Here is a 24,430-nt window from a genome sequence, read left to right on the forward strand (position 1 = left end):
TTTAGATGATTCAAAGAATGTATGCAATGTTTAATAGAAATCAGACCAAAGTTGGCGCGACAACAGCTAAAAGTGTTTAAAGAATGTTAAGGACAGGGTTAACATGTGATACATGAAACATTCATATGCCAATCCCATGACTGATTATATGTTGATAAATGTTTTGGCAGAAAAAAATAAATAAATTATGTAACACTCCTAAAACACCCCTTTTTAGAAACCTTGCCATTAAAGTTTATGACATGGAGAAATGTAACCCGGCCAAATAGAGGACATAAACTCATTAAAGAGAAATTGATCTTACTCCAAAAACACCTGTTAACCTTGAAATTAAAAAAATAAAAAATGCGTTAATTTGTATGTATTTTAAATACCAGTAAATATAACTAAACAAACAAACATTATGAACACTATAGACTAATATACACTCCGCAACATATCCTTTAAATTTAACGCTATTACAGAACATGAATGAAAAATAAGTAGCTATTATGAATTATAAAATAAAACACAAACTATTGTGGCATTCATTATAAACAATACTCAAATTTCAAGGTAAAATCTATTTATTTAAAGCAAAACTGAAACAGCTCTGGACTCACCAGACTCACTAATTCGACAAAAGTTTCAAATAATTTTTTGCCTTGTAACATTTGCTTGTTAACCTATTATTCGTTCTTTCTGGTCCTCAAATCTGATTGGCTGAGAGCGTTTTCCAGCTATGTAAAATTCCAGTGATCACAGAACTCCAACCATTTCACAGTTTGTAATAATCTGCTTGCAGCATTTCTCACAGCGAGTGTCATGAGCAGCACAAAGGCAGGACTCTAATACGCAATGAAGTTATATAAAATAAAATGTTATGAGACTTTGCCCTCAGCCAAAACTATTTGCTTTTTTATAACTAAACTGTTTGTGTCAAAGAATGTAGTTTTAAGAATTTCTTAGGGGAGAATCTAGTTGTTTGGACTTCAAATACACACTTTGTTAATAAGGATAATGTTTATTTTGGAATTTGCTCCAGGGCTCAGATTTTTTCCAAAAATGTAATCTGGATCAAATTAATCCGGATTTGGAAAACCCGTATTTTGCTATCCAGGATCACCTGATCTATCTTACTTTTATGCCAGTTTTTTAAAGGATCATTAGATTGGATCACTGTGATCCAAATACCAAATTTCAGGATTACCATATCCTGTTTACCTGAGCCTTAAATGGAACCAACAGTGTAGCCCAGTGGCTTAGCAAAGAACAACAGGTACATAGGCAAAATACTGGTGCTACAGATAGCCAGTGTTTGTTTTAACTGTAAAAAACAGAAACACTGTAAAACACAGAAACATTTTACATTCCTTGTTTTGCTATATTGTTAAATAACAATAACAAAAACAATACTATCCAATAGTCAAATATCAGTGATTCATGTACTTTTGCAATGCACAGATATCTAACACTGGATCATTCATAAAGAAATGACAAAGACATTTTTTTTTTGCCTCATTTGTTTGATTGGGCTTTCTCTGTTTATTTTCAGGACTTCTGAAAAATCTCAAGAAATCTGATGTTTCATGTCATATTTATGCAGACATATAGAAAACTGTAAAGGGTTCGCAAACTTTCAGTCAATACTGTGTGAGTGTATAAATAATATACAACAAACACAAACACATAAAAACTAAAACTCTGTATCTTTTTTACAATAAAGACAGAAAATATTACATTATAGAGTACATGATATACACCATGGTAAATATATATATTAATGTTATTACATAAAATATATTTGTATATACTTTTCATTTAAATATATATATTACTTACAATAAAATAAAAACTTGGCAAGTAGTAAGATATTGTAAGGAAGTATTGATTGTTCCAAGATAAAGTTTTGTAACTTCTTACAATCAGATTAAATATGTTTAGCTTGTTGTTACTGATAAGATACAATTTCTGTCCACAGAATACAGTTCTAATATCCTTAACAGAGTTAGCTGATACTGATGTGATCTTTAGCCAAAGAAACCATGGAAGAAGACGCAGACGGTGAGGAGGATAACAGCGTTAGCGTTGACCACGTTTCTCCATAGAGGTTTCTCAGTGGTGTCCGTGAGCTTCAGATTCAACTCTGCCTCCTGTTCTTTAGTCAGTTTAGGAGCATTGCCTTGATCAAAACCGCAGAACCAGTTATAGGCCTTCTTCCAACAGCTTGGATCGCTGCGCACCTCTGTGGAGTCGAAAGACAAATGGAAACAGTTGTTGATGGTTTTTAAAAGTATGTATGTTTTTAAAATACATTATGTGTGCAACAGAATTTCCACAAGTAAGGCATGTGCCTGAATCAACATCATTTGTTTTTCCTAGAACAACAATCTCAGCATCAGACGACACACTCACAGTCCATTCACTGAGCTCTGTGATGCATATCACACACAAAAATAGCAAGTGCTATCTTATGGTACATATTTGGGGATCATGCAGATGTACCTTCTGTTTGCATAGAGTCTGAATCCTGATCTTCAGTCCAGTCAGCTTCTTCCAGATCAATCCTCTCTTCAGTGCTGTTCCTCAAACTCCAGCAGAGCCTGTGCAGCTGTGAAACAACAAGGAGCCACAGAATGAGGGGCCGTGACAGAGAAATTGTGGTAACATCTTAATTTAACAATTAATTCTGTATAGCTACATGCAAGTAACCCTAAACAAAAACCTAACAATATAGTAACTACATGTAGTTAATTAATATTACTAAAAACTTAAATGTATAATTACACTTAAAATAAATTGTCCTTAAAATAAACACCTTAAAATAATGTGTAACCTAAATTGCTTTTCTGTCTAAATCTGTTTTTCAATAATGTTATGCTGATGAATCGATATATCATTCTTATTACATTATTATCAAAAGAGTGAAGTTGTAAAATACAGCTATTTTTGTATAGTAGTATATAAAAAGCTTTATAAGTTTTCGATTATTTTAATATTATTTAAAGTTTATTTATTCCTGTGATGCAAATCTGAGTTTTCAATCATTTGAATCCAGTCTTCAGTTTCACAATATCCTTCAGAAATCATTCTAATATGCTGATTTTCTGATCAAGAAACATTTACTACGATTGATGTTGAAAACATTTGCTTAATTTTTTTTTGTGGGAACTGTGATACACTGACATTCAGTAGATTTTCATAAAGAAATTAACGTTTATTCAGCAAGGATGCATTCATTTGTATAAAAGTAAATGTAAAGACTTCTATTTCAACGGAGATTGTTCAGTGAACTTTCTATTCAACAAAGAATAAAAAATGGCTTTGAAACTCACGGTTTCCACAAAAATATCAAAAACAGATTTCAACACTGAAAATAAGAATTATTATTAGTAACTGATTATTGGTTATAATTGATCAATATAGCAGAAAGCAGTAAATAAGAATCCAAGTACAAAAGAGGAGCATGATGAGCAGCAAAGTATGGCAGGGGGATCAAACCAAATGCAACAATTAGTGATTAAAGACATTTTCAGGTGATTTTACTCACACTGGCTAAAGAGACATTAGTAATATGACTTAATGGTTTATCAGTTTTGTGTGAGGTTACAATGACAAACATACAGTTTTGCTGCGGTACAGCCTCTAATGCAGTTTGACATTATGCCAACAAATTTCTTAATAAGGTAAACTAAAACCATTTTGCCTATTAACAACAAATTTATCATTTTTGGCCAGCACAGTCTAAAGATGATGTTACATCAAATTCAGTGAAAACTGGTATAACGCACTAGCAGAATTTCAAATAAATCAAAATGGTGGACAGGTAGTTTAGCTGATTATGGCATAATTGGTATAAATTTTCTCTGAATAATCCAAGCAATCTACTTTAACAAGACCTGTCACATGACAAGAGGCAAAACCATTTAGAAGCTTTTTTCATCATTAACGGCTAATGGCTTCATATTAATTAATGCTTTCAAACTGATTGATTGAGAATAATTTCATAATTTCATTTATACATAATATATGTGAAGTGTATATATGTATTTTTATATATAAATACAAACATGCATTTATATATATATACATATTTATATATATACACACACACATTGACCACAAGGTTGCGCTGCCACAAAACCTTTTGAGTACCAACAGGGTTGTCCTCTGTCTGTGTGTCAAATTTTATAACTTTACCAGAAGCTGTATTATGTGCTGGCATAGACTGTCAGAATGTAAGAAGAAAAGAAGAACGCCAATGGATACATACATGCTTGGCCTCTAATAACTGAGCATTTCTGAAGGGTCATGTGACCCTGAAGACTGGAGTAATGACTGTTGAAACTTCAGCTTAGCTTCACAAGAATAAATTACATTATAAAATATATTCAGATACAATAGTTAGGTTAAACTGTAATATATCACAGTATTGCTATTTTTACTCTTGATCAAATGCAGTATTGTATTGAGCATAAGAGACTTTTTTTTAAAAACAATAAATCCTAAGTATTAATAAGTTCATAGTTTAGTTGTAAGAAGGGCTTACATGTTTGTCGTCAATGGGTTTAGTCATGAGGGAGATGGTCACTATCACTGTGCAGGACAGGCCGAAGAGAATGAGGGCGAAATAGAGGTAGTGCACACCACAGATGATCTTAGGACAGTTACTGGGGCTCACACAGCTGCCCGTGCCGTAGGCAAACTCAGCTATCATACGTGTCAGACCGACCAACAGACCAATAGACAACCCGTAGAAAGCACCCTGTGGGGAAACATCAACAATGTGTCAAAAGATAGAAAACTAGAGGAGTAATACTGATGACAAACGTGATGCTGGCTTGACAAAGCCAGGCCTGGACATTTGAAGTTCGATTTTACGCAAAGAAGTCATTCAAATGTTGCTAGTATGTAGTACGTATTCAAGATCCACCTATAGGAAAGGAATTTGCGCTAACCTCTGCAGAAACATCCAATTGTACCAACTGTGCATGCCTAATGGTCAGGCAAGGAGCTGCCCCTAACCAAGCATATAAAACCCCTGCATTTGCTACCTTTCCTCTGTTAACATTCCCTTCTTGTGATCTCTGCACTTACACACAGCTCAGTTGGTATTTATGCTGCTGCTCACTTGCGTGTCTTCAGGAGGACATATCGACAGAGCAGCTTCCAACAAACATGATAATATTTTATTCAGCCTTAGGTTAGTTGTGGTTGCATCCTGAGCCACCCATTCTATCTTTTGTCTTAAGGCTGTCTGCCTAATGTCTTACCTGCTCCTCTTTTTTTTTCAGCAGTTTTTCGTGGGTATGTTGCTACCTAAATCTAAGTCTCAAGGGCCTGTCTATCTGCATGTGGCACACTGATTGCAGGAATCTTATTTCTAAGCAACGCCTCTCTCACTGGCTCAAGGAAGCCATCTCTTTGCCAAATTAATTTAAGGGAGTGCAGCCTCCAGGTGGCCTCAGAGCTCACTCCACTAGGGGAATAGTGGCATTGTGGGCTCTGTTTAAAAGGGTTTCCTTGCAGGGCATTTGTGCAGCTGAAAAACTGGGCCTCTCCATATAAGCCTGGGTGGTCCAGTCCTTACCTGCCGTTGGGCACACGTTCCTGTCTGTCAAGCCAGAATAGCTGGAATTGGATGCTTCTGCAGAGGTCAGGCACAGATGCTTTTACCATAGTTTACCATATGTTGGCATGATTCAGCCCATTGTCAAGCCAATGATCTACAGTCAAATTTAGATTTTGAACTTACAATAGCAAAACGGAAACAACATTTCTACAGTGAAATGTGATTAAACTTACTGCTTCATTGACTCGCTTCCAAAAAATTGCAAGGATGAAAACAGCTGCAATAGGCGGAGCCAGATAACTAGTGATGGACTGAGTGTATTCAAAGAGCTGCCCGCTCTGACCCGACTGAACGATGGGGATCCACGCGATACTCACGCCGATCAGAAACAGCATGAACACCCTACACACATGAACACAAGCCTGTCAGAGCATATTCACCTCAGTGTCTGCTCATAAGATCATAAAACCAATATCCAACACAAACAAAGAGACACGAACACACCTCCCTGCAATCATGAGTTCCTTTTCCTTGGCTTTGGGGCGAATCTTGGTGTAAATGTCCATGGTGAAGAGCGTGCTGGAACTGTTAAAGATTGAAGTGAGTGAACTCATCAGAGAGGCCAGCATGACGGACAACATCAACCCTCTGAGACCTTCAGAAACACACACAGCAGTTTAGAGCCATATCACCAAACAGATCAGTCTACTAGAGATGTAAAAAGACAGAAATAAAAATATCTGATTATTCTTTACCGTTTGGCATCAGATCCAACACTAGTTTTGGATAAGCAATGTTACTGCAGCCCACACTGGTGCCACAGTAGTAGTCACACTCTTTTGGATCCACACATGCGATCTCATCTGACACAAACCAACACAAACATTAATTTCACTAATCGTCTTTGACCCCTCGCTGACCTTCTGATGCATATTGGATACAAAAATGTCACAAAATTGCTGCACATCACTTTTGGAATTTGTCAGAATGACTTATCATACCGGTTAGTCTACCATATCTATATTCTGCTGTAATTGTTATGCAATCATGAATTTTAGATTTGCCCTCCCCGAAATATCATACAAAACCAGTGTTTTTTTACTATTATTTGTATACTAAAACATCATTTCAGCATTATTAGCATTTTAATTAATATAAATTAATTACATTTATAATAAAAAAAAAGATGGGAATCAGTGTTATTTTAGTATACTATCTGTAATTTTTGTTAACATTTTGAATTTGTTTTTATTTTTATATTTCATTTTCATTTTAGTTGAACTTTTAGAGCTATATAATACACACGGTGCAATGTGGCGCAAGTGTATTTGCTAGTTTCGGTCCGGTGCCACGTCATTTAATTAGCAAATGCATTTGCGCTTATTTTTGCGCCCATGGGCGTGCCGGTCTAAAAAAGAGGTGTGTTTGGGCGCATTGCTATTTTAAGGAGCGGAAAATAGACAGCGCCATAGACCAACTCAAACCTGGTCTAAAGTCTGGCGCAATGTTTTTTCTTTGTTATTTAAAGAGCATACACACTGCTTATTAAACACAGGGATATTAAAATTAAATATTCAAAATTAAAGGATTGCAATGCATAAGATTTTTTTTGTAGGCTAAATATATATATATATATATATATATATATATATATATATATATATATATATAAATGGCTACATGTCATAATGGATAGTCATCACATGTATCAGAATTAGGCTATTTGCTCAGCTCTGTTTCATCTTCTTTCATTCTGTCTTTGCGCTTGCCAAATTCCACCATGTAAATAGCAAATCTGTCATGGCACGAGCGCAGCTGGCTCTTAAAGGGAATGGAAGAAGAGACTCTGATTTGTTTGTTGCACGTTATGCCCAAAAAACACCCACTCATTAAGAGAATAGGGACAACCCGTTTAAACCATGCGCGCCAACTGTTTATCCGTTGTTAAAATCGCAAAAGTGGATTAGGACACGACCTGAGTGCACTTGCGCTGTGTGCTTTACACTTTGCGTTTAGATCGTTAAAATAGGGCCCTTTGTGTTTTTATTGTGTGCTTTTGCCATTTTTATTTATTTAGTTTTTATTTCTATTAAGTATTTTTTTGGTAACATAGTATTTTAACTTGGTCGGTGTACTTTTGTGTCCATTAATTTTTCATTTTTTAACCCAGAAATGAAATACAGAAAATGCTGTCTCTTCTTTGTATTTCATTAAAAATAATACAATTGATATAAAACTTGCTTTTTAATGTATATAAATGTTAAATTAAATTTTTTACTTTTTTAAAGTGTCTCTTTACAGATGCTATAAGCACCCTCTCACACTACTGATGTGTCTACCAGCTTGCTTTATGAAAACCATTGGCTTCATTATTTTTATGATCTTAATAATTTATCATGCTTAAAAAATGTATGAAATACTCATTACATATTTCTTTGCTCTTAACTGCATCCAGGGCAGGTTCTACTGGCTAGAGAGGATGAAACATGAGTAACAAAATGACAACAAATGTTCTTTTTTTTTGTCATGGTAAATTATTATTATTTTTTTTAAACTGAAACTTAGTTTAAATTTTTTAAGTGTAAGTTTTTATTTAATTGTATTAATTTAAGATTTAATTTTTTTTTTTATTGTAGTTCATTTGATATTATTTCAGATTTAGTATAATTTACACACACACACACACACACACACACACAAATAGTTTCAGTCTTAGTTTAAAAAACAACAACGCTTCAAACAAATCAAACTGCCGATGGTTGCTTAAAGTGTAAATCAGACACTCTACCTGTCTAAGTAGGCAGTTGTTAGCTAATATAAGTGGCTAGTAAAATTTCTATGAGAAATAAGGGGACCAGACTTTATGCAAAACTCCAGTTCTCTGAAACTATGATCACTGTCTATCAATCAGATCAATCAGTTAAAATTCAGTCAACATATCTGTTCACAAGTAAACAATATTTCATCGTTTTATCACACTTCTTACCAAGGATGGTGCCAGTTTTTCCTCACCTGTGTACAGCACTCTGCTGATCATGCCAGGGAAAACCATGAGGAACATGGGCAGAAGTTTGAGGTAACCACACAGGATACATCCTGCTTTCACATGAGACAGGTTCTTGGCAGACAGACAGCGCTGCACAATCACCTAAAACAAGATGGAGAGTTTGTGTGAATAACCCAGTGCTCACAGTGGGTAAGTTTAGTTATTAGCTTGTTTACACGGACAAGTGTAGTCAAAGTGCTCCTGGGTGCTTCAACAGCAAACTTTGAGAGCAAAATTCCTCTAATAGAGCAATTTCTCTAAAAGAGGGGATTGTGTATTACACACCATGCCTTTCCGAACATGTCCTTCTGGCTGCAGTTTGTACATCTCACCCTCTGACAGGCACGACTGCTGTGCCCAAACTAATGCAGCTTCTGTAGATGGTTTCTGTCCTTAATGCGAGGACATCGCAATCGACACATCAGACTCACAGCTTTTTTTAGCTGCTTCCTGTCCTGTCCATTCTACTTCTGGGTGCTGCTATAGCCATCTCAACATCATTCTGCTTACTGAGACAGGATCTCAAACTTAACCTGAAACTCTACTGGAGAGCATGTGTGGTTGGAGAAGTCTGAGCCTGACGCTGAGATGGCAGAGGCCTGAGTGGAACCTTCTCCATCAGGCTTCTCCACCCTGTCCTGAGCACTCTTGATTGGATGATTTGTTCTAGGAGAATGAGCACACTGTTGACTGTTTCCACCCCAGTTTTTTCTTCCTGGATGTGCACAATGAGCTGATGAAAGTAGCTACCTGCAGAGATGTGGCATTGGGACAATGCTATCCTTCCTCCAAGAGGGCCTGGTCAGGCACCTATCTCTCAAGCTGTGCGTGGCCGTTATAGCAGTGACCATGACACTGTGAGTGGCAGATCGGTGGGGAACATGATCTGACTATTAGATTCCTGAAAATTTTGTGGAGGTTAATCCACCATGCCTCATCCCATTTTGTCAGCTTGGTAGAAAGTTTTACTGAGCAAATATCAAGAACAATACCCATAGATAACTATAACGATAACTATATTAGTATCCACACCAGTGCACTTTGATGTTGGTTTACTATAAGGGTACGCCGCAGTTTTGTCGTCTGACACTTTAAAGTCAAGTGAATTCTGACTGATTGTCAATGTTTTGTTCTTCGGCTGACAAAAAAATAAAATAAAAAATTCTTAAAATTACAATATTGTTCCTCTGTGTTGTTATCATTATAGTTGTGGTGTGGTGTGGTGTGGTGTGTATAGTAAATGTACCAGTACCTGGTCAGCGCACCAGTACCAGGTGGCCTGGATAGTAAGACCAAAGACCATTCCAGGCCAGGGCAGATCACCAGTGAGGGGGTCTCTGAAGATGTGGAAGGAGTCTGCGCGAGGAGTGTAGCACTCTTCACTGATGTTCACACCCACCACTGACGGGATCGCAGTCATGTATCGCTCTTTGAAGTTCTCATAGCCTCCCACCTCATTGAACGCTGAAAGAAAACAGTTGATTGTTGAATTAAGTAAACACTGAGAAGTGTCCAAAGTGTTTAAATTTCGAAAACATGAACAGACGTACCAAAGCCCATAAGGATGAAAGATCCAATAACCATGATGAGGGTTTGCAGTGTGTCGGTGTAGATGACTGCAGCTAGACCACCTGTCGAAGAAACAGTGAAGGTCTATCAATGAAAATCAACTGAGCAACTGAAAAAGATAAAGTTCTTAGAAATGTACTCTTCATGTTCATGTTGCTTTCATTTTTTTTTTTTTTATTGTTTATAATATTGTCAAGAATGTTTTTCAGTTTAATGGTCTTAACAAATTTAATGTGGGGTCACCATAAATTTGAGTTTTTATAAAAAATTTATTTAATAACATTTATAACATTTTCCGTACTTTAATGTTTTTTCAATATATTTTTCAAATGTATGAAGTTAAAGCTTCATCATTCCTGATTACAAATACATTTAAATCCATGACATTCCAGTTAACATCCAATTAAATTACTTAAAAAAAGTTATCATTTAAGCTTGTTTTCACACTTCCATGATTAGTTGCATTCCAAATAAAAGTTCAAAAACAAATTCTATGTATTTACATGCATGTAAATAAATGTAAATAGTTTACAAATATATACATGCATGTGTTTGTATTTATATCTACATAATAAATATACAAAGTATGCACAAATATATTATGTAAACCAAAACTTTTATTTTGGATAAGGTTAATCGCGATTCATCATTTGACTAGTTAAGACCATATATAAGATATATAAGAGGCATATATATATATATATATATATATATATATATATATATATATATAAAATATGAGTGGCATATATTTATTTTTCCACAAGCGTGAACTAAACTTGCCTTGTCATAAAATATAAAATTATCTGATATTTTAAGAGACTTTGACCTTTACCCACAGTAATGAGGCTCTGCAGTGGTCCTGTATGATATCATTTCATGTTTTTTTTTTCCTGCACATTGTACTTGTTGTTCGCACCACATGACTTTGGATTGGCATGACTTTTGGATTTTTGAAAATTAACAAGAAAGTATGCATGAATGTATGTATAAAGTGAAAGTGAACCACTAATGTAGAAAATGTAACAGTGCAATGTATCAGTTTAAAGTGTGGAGTATTTCAGTCAACTGACCTGTTACTGTATAAAGAGATGTAATGAGCAGCAGAATAACAACAGCCAGGTAAATGTTTAGTCCCAGAGCCTGGTTGATGAAAATGGCTCCTGAATAAATGTCCGCCTGAGAGGTAAAAAAATAAAATAAAACAAGGAGATTTTCTCAAAGGCAATTTAGGAGTAACATTCACATAAGTACAGTATTTTCCACATTATAAGGCGCACTTAAAAGCCTTTCATTTTCTAAACTACTAATCCGGAGCGCCTTATGTATGGATCAAGGCGCTCTGTCAAAATTTTGACATTGCCTTTAGCAAAGCTCCATCTAATGGATGCATAACGCAAACCCGGTCAAACGTTTGACTGCAGTATCTTCTATTCTATGCGCCTTATAATCCGGTGCGCCCTATATATGAAAACAGTTCTAAAATAGGCCATTCATTGAAGGTGCACCTTATAATCAGGTGCGCCTTACAGTGCGGAAAATACGGTACTTAATGCCCTTACTGGACTAAGGGAAAGCAAGCCTTCCTGTTTCGACTGTGAAGGAGGTTGAAACTGAGCAATCTCCAGTATTTGATTATTGAACTGGGGATTAATTACTTCTGGTAAAAAGACAGGGTTTGGCCAAAGTGACACCCCTGTGCCCTCTGGTTTCCAACAGAGAGTGTTGTTGTTAACAGATGGAGCATATAATTCCCCAACCCTTTTTGCAGTGCAAATGGCCAGGAGGAAAGCTATCTTAAGAGACAAAGCTTTAAGATTTGTGTTAGCCAATGCTTCATACGGGGGCTTAATGAGAGAGTCTAATACTAGAGTCCCAACTTGGTGCCCGCAGAGTGCGATTTGGACAGAGATGACAAACCCCTTTCAAAACCTGGCATACCGAGGCATAGACTTTGATCGTGCTAGCCGCTTTGCCTTGCCTGTGCAAAAAAACAAAGAACAAGAGGCATGGAACAGGTTATTGGATCAACATTTGTGTCCAAACCATTCTGAAAAAAAAAAATCCATTTAATGTCATAGTTAGCACAAGAATATAGGGCTCTAGCATTGTTTAGAGTCTCCTCTAACTGCTGAGGGATGGGTTCTCCAGGGGTAGCTGACACGGGTGACCCCAAATAAGCTGAATCATCTCTGAAAACCATGCTCTTGCTGGCCAATGTGGAGCAACTAGCAAAATCATGTAGAACCTTCCCTGATCCTCCGAAGAGCTTGACATATTAGGGGAAAGGGGGGAAAGTATACAATAAGTCTGTCAGCCACTCAGAGCATCCAGGCCCAAATTGCTGTCCTGTACTTTGAGAGAGTACCATCTTGGGCAATGGGCTGTTTCCAGGGATGCGAAAAGATCTACCTGGGCTGTCCCTTATCGAGCCCAAATTTGGGCTTTCACCTCTGTGTGTAGCTGGCACTCCCCTTGGTAGATGCCCTGGTCCTGGACAGAATGTCGGCTGCTCTGTTCGCTGAACCCAGAATGTTGATTGCTCTTAGCGAGGACAAATGTAGACATGCCCATGTTAATAGATCTGTTGCCACCTGAAAGCATCTTAGCAATCTCTTTCCTCCTTGCTGATTTATGTGGTAAGCTACAGAGGTACCGCCCGTTCTTATCAGCATATGTTTATAGCAAATAATCGGTTATAGGCTTCCAGAGCAAGGTGAACAGCCCTCAGTTCTAGCACATTTATGTGGTCTGATGAACAAGGGGGGCCTTCTCAAACGGCTCACCAACCTGTCAGTGATGCATCGGTTGTGATTACTGATCTCCTGTGGGCAATATTGCCCAGTGGGGCTCAGCTGTGAAGTAAACTCCTATTCCTCCAGGGAATTAAGGATCACATGCATGCCTTTCACACACACAGCTTCTTCTCCCGGTTCTCTATCAGATGAAGATGAAAAGAGTTGAACCACCATTGTATAGGGTGTGCCCTTAACAGACCTAAGGGAATTACTATCAATGCCGCTGCTATTATGCCTAATAGCTTCAGGACTTTGTTGGCTGACACAAACTTCCTAGTCTAGAATTGATTTATTGCTTTCTTCAGGCTCTCTATTCTCCGAGGAGTAAGACATACCTCCATTGTCAAGAAATTGAACTGTAGACCTAGGAAATCCACCTCCTGTTTGTGCTTGAGACTGCTCTTCTTCCAATTCACAGTGAACCCCAGGAACTGAATCCTGTTCTGAATCACCTGTTCTTGGGCGGGAGCACAAATTACCCAATTGTCCAGATATGGCAGGATCTTGATCCCATGTAACTGAAGAGGAGCCAGGGCAGCTGCAACCAACCGAGTGAAGATTCTTGGTGCTAATGACAGGCCGAATGGTAGAACCCTGAACTGAAAGGCTTGGCCTTGAAAAGCAAAGTGGAGGAAGGGCCTGTGCACTGGGCATGAACATGAATTGGAAAAGGAAAATAGATAAATAGATACATTTTAGATCCAGAGAAGTGAATAATTCTCCTGCACGTATAGACTGCCTTACAAAAATATATATTTTTTTCAATGGAAGATCTTTCAAGTATTGGTTGAGTCCCCGAGGTCTAGAATGGAATGATGACCGCCATCTTCTTTGGCACTATGAAATATGTTGAATAAAATCCGTTTTGCTGTGCGCTGAATGGCACCTTTAAAATTGATCCTTTTCTATCTCTTCTACCAATACGGACTTCAGTAGTGGGTCCCCGACAACAGTCATTCGGACTGAAAAGGGTGGATGGTGTCCACCCTGGTGTCGTCAAAATTGCAGTCTGTATACTTGAGCTATGGTGGATAAAACTCATGGATCTGAGACTATTTTTTCCCAACTAGCCCACAAAAGTTTGGAGAAACTGTCGACTGCTGGCTCCTGATCCCTATGCAGGTCCATCTTTGCCTGCATACCTCCGTGAACTTCCCTGTTGGTTTCCCCCACAGGCCTGAGATTTCCTTTGGGAATATGTGGCAGGATTCTGCCCTTGTGCACAAAAGCTCTGCCCTTGAACAACAGCTGAATTACTACCCATTTGCCTAGTCCAAGCAGGTTGTTGCATCCGCTTGGATTCTTTATACTTCTACCTGGAGGTTGTGGGAGGTTTATGACAGGCTCGCTGAACAGTTTCCCACATTGTGATAGAGCGTTCTGCCCTATTCAGCACTTCTTCAGAGTTTGAATGAAAGACCTGAGAAGGCATCACTGGCAAATTCATTAGCTCACATCTTATGGTGTCAGGTTTGTGGCAGCTGAAAAGTTGCTGAAGACATTGCCTTCCCCACATCACGTATCAGTTGAGAGTGGGCGGCCAAAGCTGAATCAACAAGGTTCCTTGGGCAAGGTAATCTTGGGCATATGCTCTTATTGTTTTTCAAAATGCTGTTAGCAAAATAGCCAAAACATTGCCTGTATGGGCTGTACATGCAGCAGCATTAAATGACCATGAAACCAGGTGGTCAGTTTTGGCACAGTCTTTCCTGGGAAAGTGAGGGTTATTGGAAGCACGGACGGGGCCTAAGGCAGTCCATGCAGTTATCACTCGTTCTACTGGTGCAATGTGGCCTAGTCCAGTTTCTGTAGGATAACGGGCATTGGCCAACCATCTACAGCCTGAATTAGACTGTAGCTTTTGAGACGGTTTTTTCCTAGCCTTTCCTAGCTGCCTTCCCATACACACCCAACAGGAGCAGGATCAGGCAATGGAGACTGCAGGCTAACGATCTTGGCTGCACTAATTGCCTTAATTATAAGGGTATTTTAAGGAAACTCCTCTTTCAGTCTTAATTCATCATCAACTTCTGAGTCTGAATGAGTTCCCTCACATTGGCTCCCTTCTCCTGACTGTTGTGTATCATCAAAGAAAGAGTGGGGAACCTTAAATGATAACACATCAGCATTCTTTGCAGGGCTGTGCAAAAAATCGAATGCGATTTTCATGCGCGTCTCGTCAGTAAAGGCGCTCCTGTGATTAGAAGTACATCTCCAGCACATGCGTTCAGATCAGGGTTGCAAGGTTTTCAAAACAAATCCTGCCCACTTGCTTCTCAAAACTAGTCCAAAACTAGCCCAATCGCGTTTCCAGGAGGTTCCCTGAAAAAAATTGTGTCTCGTGGTTAAAATACACATATTTTGTCAGGGTTGCCTTGGTAAAATTCTCATTTTAAGGGCTAAACATCATGATATTGATATTGGGGTCACTTCAACCAGCGGACATGAAAAACAACGCGAACTTGGCAACACTGGTTCAGGTGGAGCGGCATTAACTACACAGAGCCATAATCCACCTTTCAAAATTGACAAGCGCGACAAATTTGTTAATCTCTAGGTAGTGTGTTTGTAGTGTTGCAGTGCAGGGATTATCCACATCTTCTTTCAAATGAGCAACCCCCAAGCATGAAGGACATTCCCTATGCCCATCACAAGGGTCCATTGCTGAGTGACAAAACCTGCAGCACTGAGAAACCATAATACTCCTGGCGCAGTAGGTAAGCCACACACAAAACACTGGCTGAGAACAGCAGTGAAATACATGAATCCAAAGATTCGCACCACTATGTGAACTTACTTAGCACTGCAAACAGTGATATAGGATATGAGAAACTATACAATACTCACTAATTTTGCAAAGAAAAATATATTCAATATCCACTCTGAAAAACAAATCAGAATAATCCTAATTTAACTGCTAGTATATATAACTAGCCTTATGAACAATAATGCAGTGATAGTAAATTCTACTAAGGCAAGATACGGAAAGAGAATGAGCCGGAAGTAAAACCCACTTTTATACGTATGGGAGTCCCGACTCTGGGGTCATGGGCATGACTTTGTTTACATAAGGTCTCGAGAGAAGGCGTAAGTGACGGTTAGAGTGAGGTCGAAACAAAATAGAGGTGTGGTGCAAATGTATGACATCACAGCAGTTTCAAATTGACTATCAGACTATAACCAGTGTTTAGTGAAGATCTAATGTAAACAACACTGGACAGAGAGCATCATATCAAAATGAATTTTATTTCAGCAATAACTACCTTGTATTTTTTTTTTTATTACAAATAGTCCATGTTGTCTGCATTCATAATAATTCTGAATGATTTATAAAAAATGCTGTTTAAAATCACTTTCAATTGAGTGTAGCATGGTACACTAGTGATGGTATGTCACAGTATCCCAAGTATTGTGTCAGCTACCTCTCAAAGCACCATGCAATTATCATGTGATACCCATATTTTCTGTAAGGGTTGACACAGATTTTGGACTCACAGAGATTTTGGTGAAAACATAGAGAAACAAGGAGAGCACGGAGAGGTAGATACGGATCCGCTGCCCACCGAAGCGTTTCTTCAAGTACTCTGGCATGGTCACGACCTGCAGATAAAGAGAATAAAGGGTCATGAAAATGATAACGCATAGATAAAGTGGTTGGCACATTCATGTTGTGTAAGTCAGCAATATTTGAAAAGTTTGTTCTTCAATGCTGTTTAAGAGAAAGAAATGTAAGCATACCCCAGCTTTTATATAGATTGGCACGAAGAGCCATCCCAGAAAAAGCACAACAACAAGAGCCTGAGGAAACAAATGAAAAGAGAAAATCGGTTTGATAATTTCTAGACATGTTCTCATCAGTGTTACTGTCACCACTAACTAAATTTAAAGCTATTATTTTTTTATTTGAAACTTTAATAAAATACAATTTAAGATGACAAATGTAAACTTAAGAAACAGAAATGTTTCCTTTGGCAACTGAAATAAAATAAGTTGTTGAAATGCTTAATGACTAAAACGAAAACTCAAAAATATAATATATAAATAAATAAATGAAGCTAAATAGTAATATAAAAAAATATTTAAAGAATATTATTTTTTATTTTGAATGATATAGTTAAAAATAGTAGGCTAAAACATGAAATCTTGCCACATACCAAAACTATTAAATATTATAAATAAATTTTTAGGTTTAGTTATTTTTTTTTAACATACATTCCACTCAAATCCTCCGATAGCAATCCCAGCAGCAGCTCCAGTTCCTGCTATTCCCACAAAATGCACACTTCCGATGTTACTTGCAAAGATAGAGGCTCCGATCTGGGGGGGTTCAAGAACATTTTAAACTGCATATCAGTTCATTAGAAATGCATAACCAGTATAATACAAAAGCCACTGCATTTGAATGCATGCTTTTCAGCATTCAAAATTATATATTAAGTGCAAAAAATGTCCAATAAAAATTACACACACTTTAACATCTACAATTTTTTAATGTACTTTGTTATGTAAATTAAAACTAATTCACTGAGTGCATTTAAAAGGTACAGCAGCATATATAAACTCTTGACCAAAATAATTTTAATACATTAAAATAAAAATGACCCCTTTTTTAGTACAAATTTTACTAAGGCAGTTGATCAAATTATATTTCTAATACAAAATGCACTTTGCATATTTTATAGCTGTTTTGTAAATATGTGGGTGAAATAATATATCTTATAAAATATGTTATGAATGTTATAAATATGTTTAAAAAATGTTTTAGATCTTTTGAAAAGCAGGCTTGAGCAAATGTTCATTACATAAATATCTAAAATATATTGTAGTAGGTCTAATATATTGTAGTTTGGTCATAAATAAGATACATATACTTTAAATCCATTAAAAGCTAAATCATGTTATGTCCTTATACAAAGTTTATGTAAAATATTCTTTAAATAAGAGTAAAATAAATATGTTTCCTGTAAATACACAAAAATGTCACAAAAAGAATTAACTAAGCATATATTTCTTACCAAAGTACTTCTATTAAAATCAAATTCAATACACTTTTAATGTACTTTTAAAGTTAGCAATTTGGGAGTACAGTTGTACTATAAATATGCCATGTGAGTTTTTAATATGGAGTAGTTCTTTTTCACCTGGGTATTAACTCTGTCTACTGATTGACTATATCTGGCAATCACCATAAGCTATAAAAACCACTGCTTCTACACAGCCTGAGGTGTAACCCAAACAATAACAGCTGGATCAATAAACTTCATAATAACAAATGAAACCCTTCAAGATGTGATATAAGGTGATAACTTTAGCTTTGACCAAAGCTTGACAGCTCCATAAAACTTGCATGAGCAAAGCATATCAGTACTTTCAGCTGTAATGAATTGTGGGTCGCATCTGGCATCAGTGCATTATGGCCCCATAAAAGATTTCATTCACCCTAACATGATATCAAGGTTCTGAAATTGAGGGGCAGTTTGGGTCGTTATCATGTCATATCTGTGATAATGTGAAATCACTCGTCATGCTTTCTACAGATACATAATCAGCACAGATACAAATGCATATCACATTTGGCACACTGATTGATTGAAGTAGTATATTATCGAGCAATGTCATTTTGCCGATGTCCATCACATTATGAGTACAAAATTAAATGTTTTTAAGGTTAAAAGCACAGTAATTTTCCATCTATTTACTTACCGGCCACCACACCATACTCCTGCCAGCCAGGAAAAATCCTCCTACTGTGGCTCGATTGGCCCGTACCATTGCCTTTGGACAGAAAGAGACATTAAATTCAGTTCTAGATGCATTAAAAACTATACAAAATTGTTTGTAACTTTATGTATGAAATCATAGCTACAGGATCAGACATATTTCATGATAACAAATCACATTTGGTTGATGGATTGGTGTTCAGTTCAGTTGTTTTTTGTTAGATTAAATATGTTTGAATTTTCTCAAGAGGTCTTTAAATGATGTGGACTTCAGATGGGCAAATACAGGTAGAAAACTATGGTGTTAACAAGGAATCCCAGAAATGTCAATACCCTCAATAAGACTATTTTTAGTTTCAAACCGATCGAAGTATCATTAATAGTTACATATGAAGAAATATATTTAAAAAAACATGATTGGAACAATTAATAAAATTATATTATATTATTATAGCTTTCTGCTAAATCCATTTTCATCATCATTCTGTCTTCAGACTTATCTTATAAAGCCATTTATATATACTTTACATTTAAATGTTGATGCAAGGTTTCATAAACAATTCACAAGTCTTCAATCTACAATCTTTTTCATGTGAATGGAAGTTACTGAGCACTTACCCATACTCCCACTGCCAGAACCACCAGAAAATATATAACTATCACTGAGATGTCTGCTGGATTGTTAATATGTATGGTTACGTTTTTCCTGTTCTCATTGCGAGTCCAAGAGAATCCAAAATATTCTTCACCCATTTTGCTGATGTTTGATCAGACGCTCACCTGCAGGTGTGTGACTTACTGTATGTGCATTCAATTATATATGTGCCTCTAGAGATGGGTGTGACCTTCTCAGAGTTAATTATGAAAGTGTGTTTGTGACTAGAGAGTTGTCAAAAAATCTGATATTGAAAATCATTAATGATTAACATGTATAGCAGATGTATTACAAGAGACTGAATTTGAATTAGAGGACATTTCAGCAGGCACATCACCTGCATCTTAATTATAGGGTTTCAGGGAGTCAACTAAAGTGATAGTTCACAAAAATGAAACAAGCCATATGTATGTGTTTTATATGACTTTCAGACAAATTCAATTGGAGTTGGATTGTAGAGTGGTATGACTTAAATAATCTTATTTTAAATACAAAGAAGAGGATCCGAAGAGATTCTTTTTCGAAACCAGATTAGTAGGCAAACACCAATAATTATACATGAAGCATCAATTAAGCAAGTATAGAGTATTTGTCAATACAATTTGATCTTGTGTATAGCAGAGACTGTTCAAGTGCATTTCAATAAATTAGAATGTTGTGGAAAAGTTCCTTTATTTCAATAATTTAACTCAAACTCTGAAACTCGTGTATTAAATTCAATGCACCCAGACTGAAGTAGTTTAAGTCTCTTTTAACTGTGATGATTTTGGCTCATATTATACAAAACCCCACCAATTCTCTATCTCAACAAATTAGAATACTTCATAAGACCAATAAAAAAAGACTTTCTGGAATCTATGTTAATTTACTGTACATGTACTCAATACTTGGTAGGGGCTCCTTTTTCTTTAATTACTGCCTCAATTCGACATGGCATGGAGGTGATCAGTTAGTGGCACTGCTGAGGTAAGCACAGGGTTCTTTGACAATGGCCTTCAGCTCATCTGCGTTGTTTTGGTCTCTTGTTTCTCATTTTCCTCTTGACAATACCCCATAGGTTAGCTATGTGGTTCAGGTATGGTGAGCTTGCTGGCCAGTCAAGCACACCAACAACATGGTCTTTTAACCAACTTTTGGCAGTGTGGGCAGGTGGCAAATCCTGCTGGAAAATGAAATCAGAATCTTCAAAAAGCTGGTCAGCAGAAGGAAGCATGAAGTGGATTCAAAATTTCTTGGTAAGCAGGTGCAGTGGTTTCCAAAAAGCACAACGAACCAACACCAGCAGATGACATTAAACCCCAAATCATGTCAGACTGTGGAAACTTAACACTGGACATCAAGCAACTTGGGCTATGAGCTTTTCCACCCTTCCTCCAGACTCTAGGACCTTGGTTTCCAAATGAAATGCAGAACTTGCTGTCATCTGAAAAGAGGACTTTGGATAACTGGGCAACAGCCCAGTTCTTCTTTTCCTTAGCCCAGGTAAGATGCCTCTGACGTTGTCTGTGGTTCAGCAAATTCCTTGACACATCTGTGTGTGGTGGCTCTGTATGCCTTGACCCCAGCCTCAGTTCATTCCTTGTGAAGTTCACTCAAATTCTTGAATCGATTTTGCTTGACAATCCTCATAAGGTTGCGGTTCTCTTGGTTGATTGTGCATCTTTTTCTTCTACACTTTTTCCTTCCATTAAACTTTCTGTTAACATGCTTGGATACAGCACTCTGTGAACAGCCAGCTTTTTTGCCAATGAATGTTTGTTGCTTACCCTTTTTGTGAAGGGTGTCAATGATCAATGTCAGTCTTCCCCATGATTGTGTAGCCTGGTGAACCAAACTGAGAGACCATTTTGAAGACTCAGGAAACCTTTGCATGTGTTTTGAGCTGATTAGCTGATTGGCATGTCACAATATTCTAATTTGTTGAATATTGTTTTTGTTAAATGTGATCCAAAATCCTCACAATTAAAAGAACCAAAGAATTAAACTACTTCAGTCTGTGTGCACTGAATTGATTTAATACACAAGTTTCAAAATTTGAATTGAATTACTGATTAAATGAACTTTTCCAAGACATTCTAATTTGCACCTGTATTTTATGTATGTATATATTATGTATTTTACACATACTTATGTATGTGTCAGCAAAAAAGAAGGAGACAACACAGGATGAAGTGTTTATTGATAAGGTGAGTCAAAGAAATGCATAAAATGGAACAGATGAGCAATGGAGACTTAAGCCGCGTTTCCACCGCAGGAACCTTACCCAGGAACTAGGAACTTTGGGCTGGTACTCGGTGTGTTTCCACCGCAGGAACCAGGATCTAAACAAAGTTCCTGGTTAAAAAAAATGCCCCTCAGAAAGTCCCTGTGGGCGAGGTAGTACTTTTTCAAAGTTCTGGAACTTTTGGGGGTGGGGCTTGGGCGCTAAATGTGCTGATTGGTTGAGTTCACGCAGCATTGTTGATTTCAACCACCATTTATCCGGATCATTTTCAAAATATTACTGTTATTGTGTCATGAAATGTAATTTTAAAAGTATTTCAGGCGAGAATGTAGTTGTTTAAAACTCAGTGCCTATTTAAAAATGTGTTTCACCGATTTCGGAGACGGTCTGCTTCACACGATCAGCGGGAGCTCAGTGCTCATGTATCTGCCGAGAGCAGTCTCTACATGGCTAGTCCCTCTGATATGTGCCGCTGGCTCTGATGTCTCTTTAGTGGTTAAACATTTCATTTGGGGTAAATCTAACAGGTAATATTTGGTCTGTATTCAATTTATCTACATGTTAAAATGAAAATAAAAAGAGGCAATTGATATAATATTTAGTTTCATTGTAATGGCTGTATATATACATATTTCCCTGAACGAAGTACATTTCTGCGGCTATTAATATGTTTAAATGAAAACGAAAGGAGGCAGTGGTATTTGATATCCCATTTCATTTTACTGTAAATATACAGTGCTGAAAATTGCAGCAGCCAAGGCGAGTTGACTAATGTTATCAAGTACGATAACTGGTGTGCTTTTGCAGGACTGATGAAATTCCACAGAAGAGACTGCACAACGGACAGACCAGAGGGCCGGCTGGCTTGCTGACATCTCAAATACCAAGTGGCTCTGGTCCACATGCGGTGGCACCTCTGGACAAATGAGTGGGCAGAGGGGACTGAGACTTCAGATTCCAGACTACGAAAAAATAGGTGTCTGGTAACCTATGCTACTCTCAAACGAGGAGAGATCCGTGGCTGACACTGGTAGTGAGTTATGAGCGTACTCAACCAAAGAGAGTTGTTGACTTAAGGAAGAAGGATTCTTGGAGACTAAACATCGCAACGTTCTCTCTAAATCTTGGTTGGCCCGCTCAGACTGACCATTGCTCTGTGGATGATAACCCCAAGACAGACTAACCATCGCTCCTAATAATTTACAAAACTCTTTCCAAAATTTGGACACAAATTGGGATCCCCTGTCAGAAACCACATCTACCGGGAGGCCATGTAACCGAAAGACGTGATCAATTACAGTAATTAGCTCCTTGGCTGAAGGTAATTTGGGCAAGGGAATGAAATGTGCCGCCTTCGATAATTGGTCCACTACGGTCAAAACGACCGTCATGCCATCAGAGGGCGGGAGGGCAATAACAAAATCTAGAGCGATGTGGGACCAGGGTCTCGAAGGGACAGTCAGCGTTGAAGAAATCCTTCCAGGGGTTGGTTAGACGTCTTACCACTGGCGCAAACTGAGCAGGCCAAAACAAAATCTTGAATGCCGCGAGCCATAAGTGGCCACCAGAATCGTTGCTTTATTAAGCATTTGGTGCGGCTTATCCCTGGATGACAAGCGACACTGGAGCAGTGACCCTACTGAATAACGTCGGACCGTAACTCCTCCGGAATGAACAACCGATTTGAAGGGCACCTGGGCGGAGGTGTTACCCCTTTTAAGGCCATCTTGACCTTCGATTCAACCTCCCATACGATTGATGAGATGACTATACTCTCAGGTAAAATACACTCAGGAGTCACCGGGCATTCGGATAGATCAAAAAGATGTGACAAATACGATAGAGGCGGTACGATAGAGAAAAATCTAAACGACTGAAAAAAAAAGTGCCCACCGAGGTTGCTCTTAAGGTTGGAAAATACAGTTTCAGCTGTTTTAGACCACCTGAGCGTAGTACTGGGGGAGGTCAAGGTGGTCAGAGGCGAGACTAGTTGGCTGAAATTGGGAATAAAACGCAGATAAAAATTGACAAACCTCAGAAACCGCTGTAGGGCCTTACGGGAATCTGGACTAGGCCAATCTATGACAGCCTTAACCTTGTCAGGACCCATACATATTACCTCAGACGAGACAATGTAATGAAATATGCATTTCTCCGCCTTGACAAAAAGCCCATTCTAGTAATCTCTGGAGCACTCGTCTGACGTGTTGCACGTGTTCCTGGAGAGACAAGGAAAAAATCAGTATGTCATCCAGGTAAACCTATATGAACTGATCTACCATGTCTCTCAACACATCATTAACGAGTGCTTGTAAAACCCCTGGTTTGGAGAGCCCAAACGGCATCACCAATTATGCAAAGTGCCCTCTAGGGGTGTTAAAAGTGGTTTTCCACTCATCCCCCTTCCTAATAAGGACCAAATGATAAGCATTGCGTAAATCCAGTTTTGTGAAGATGAATGCTCCCTGTAACCTCTAGAATGCTGAAGACATCAATGGCAAAATATACGTATTCTTTACCGTGATGTTGTTCAGCTCTTTGTAATCAATACAAGGTCGCAGAGAACCATCCTTCTTACCAACAAAAGATAATCTCAACACCGCTGGAGAAGAGGAAGGGCGGATGAACCTCGATGCTAGAGAATCAGAAATATATTTCTCCATGGCCTCCCTCTCCGGAATGGAAAGAGAGTAAAGATTGCCTTTAGGTGGGGACTTACCTGGAACTAACTCTATGGCACAGTAATAAGGATGATGTGGAGGGAGAGAAGCAGCGCCAGACTTACTGAACACTTCCTTCAGGTCTAGGTACTCCGAGGGCACGTTTGACAGAACCATAGCCTCCTCCTGAAAAACAGAAACAGACAC

At 37.8% G+C, this 24,430-nt stretch overlaps 1 protein-coding gene across 1 annotated transcript; it reads right to left on the minus strand.

The window, feature by feature from the left end:
- Positions 1–1,852: 1,852 nt before the first annotated feature.
- Positions 1,853–19,466, minus strand: LOC127966564 (sodium/glucose cotransporter 1-like). The gene is made up of 15 exons (XM_052567662.1): positions 19,303–19,466; positions 18,668–18,739; positions 17,177–17,281; positions 16,703–16,762; positions 16,460–16,564; positions 11,240–11,345; positions 10,148–10,228; positions 9,850–10,061; positions 8,564–8,699; positions 6,307–6,414; positions 6,056–6,206; positions 5,785–5,953; positions 4,529–4,744; positions 2,485–2,590; positions 1,853–2,224 (listed from the first exon to the last, which is right to left on the minus strand). Exons 1-15 carry the CDS (start codon positions 19,435–19,437, stop codon positions 2,010–2,012), a joined length of 1,977 nt encoding a protein of 658 aa, XP_052423622.1. The 5' UTR covers positions 19,438–19,466; the 3' UTR covers positions 1,853–2,009.
- Between the last annotated feature and the right edge of the window lie 4,964 nt (positions 19,467–24,430).

Source organism: Carassius gibelio, chromosome B10 (assembly GCF_023724105.1).
Source record: "Carassius gibelio isolate Cgi1373 ecotype wild population from Czech Republic chromosome B10, carGib1.2-hapl.c, whole genome shotgun sequence".
Taxonomy (NCBI): Eukaryota; Metazoa; Chordata; class Actinopteri; order Cypriniformes; family Cyprinidae; genus Carassius; species Carassius gibelio.

Bases quoted from the DNA above. Each gene is read 5' to 3' on its own strand.
- LOC127966564 (XM_052567662.1), bottom strand. From the start codon at position 19,437: ATGGGTGAAGAATATTTTGGATTCTCTTGGACTCGCAATGAGAACAGG. The intron at 18,740-19,302 runs GTAAGTGCTCAG...TTCTGTCCAAAG, and splicing joins TTCTGGCAGTGGGAGTATGG to GCAATGGTACGGGCCAATCG. The intron at 2,591-4,528 runs GTAAGCCCTTCT...GTTGTTTCACAG, and splicing joins AACCCATTGACGACAAACAT to CTGCACAGGCTCTGCTGGAG.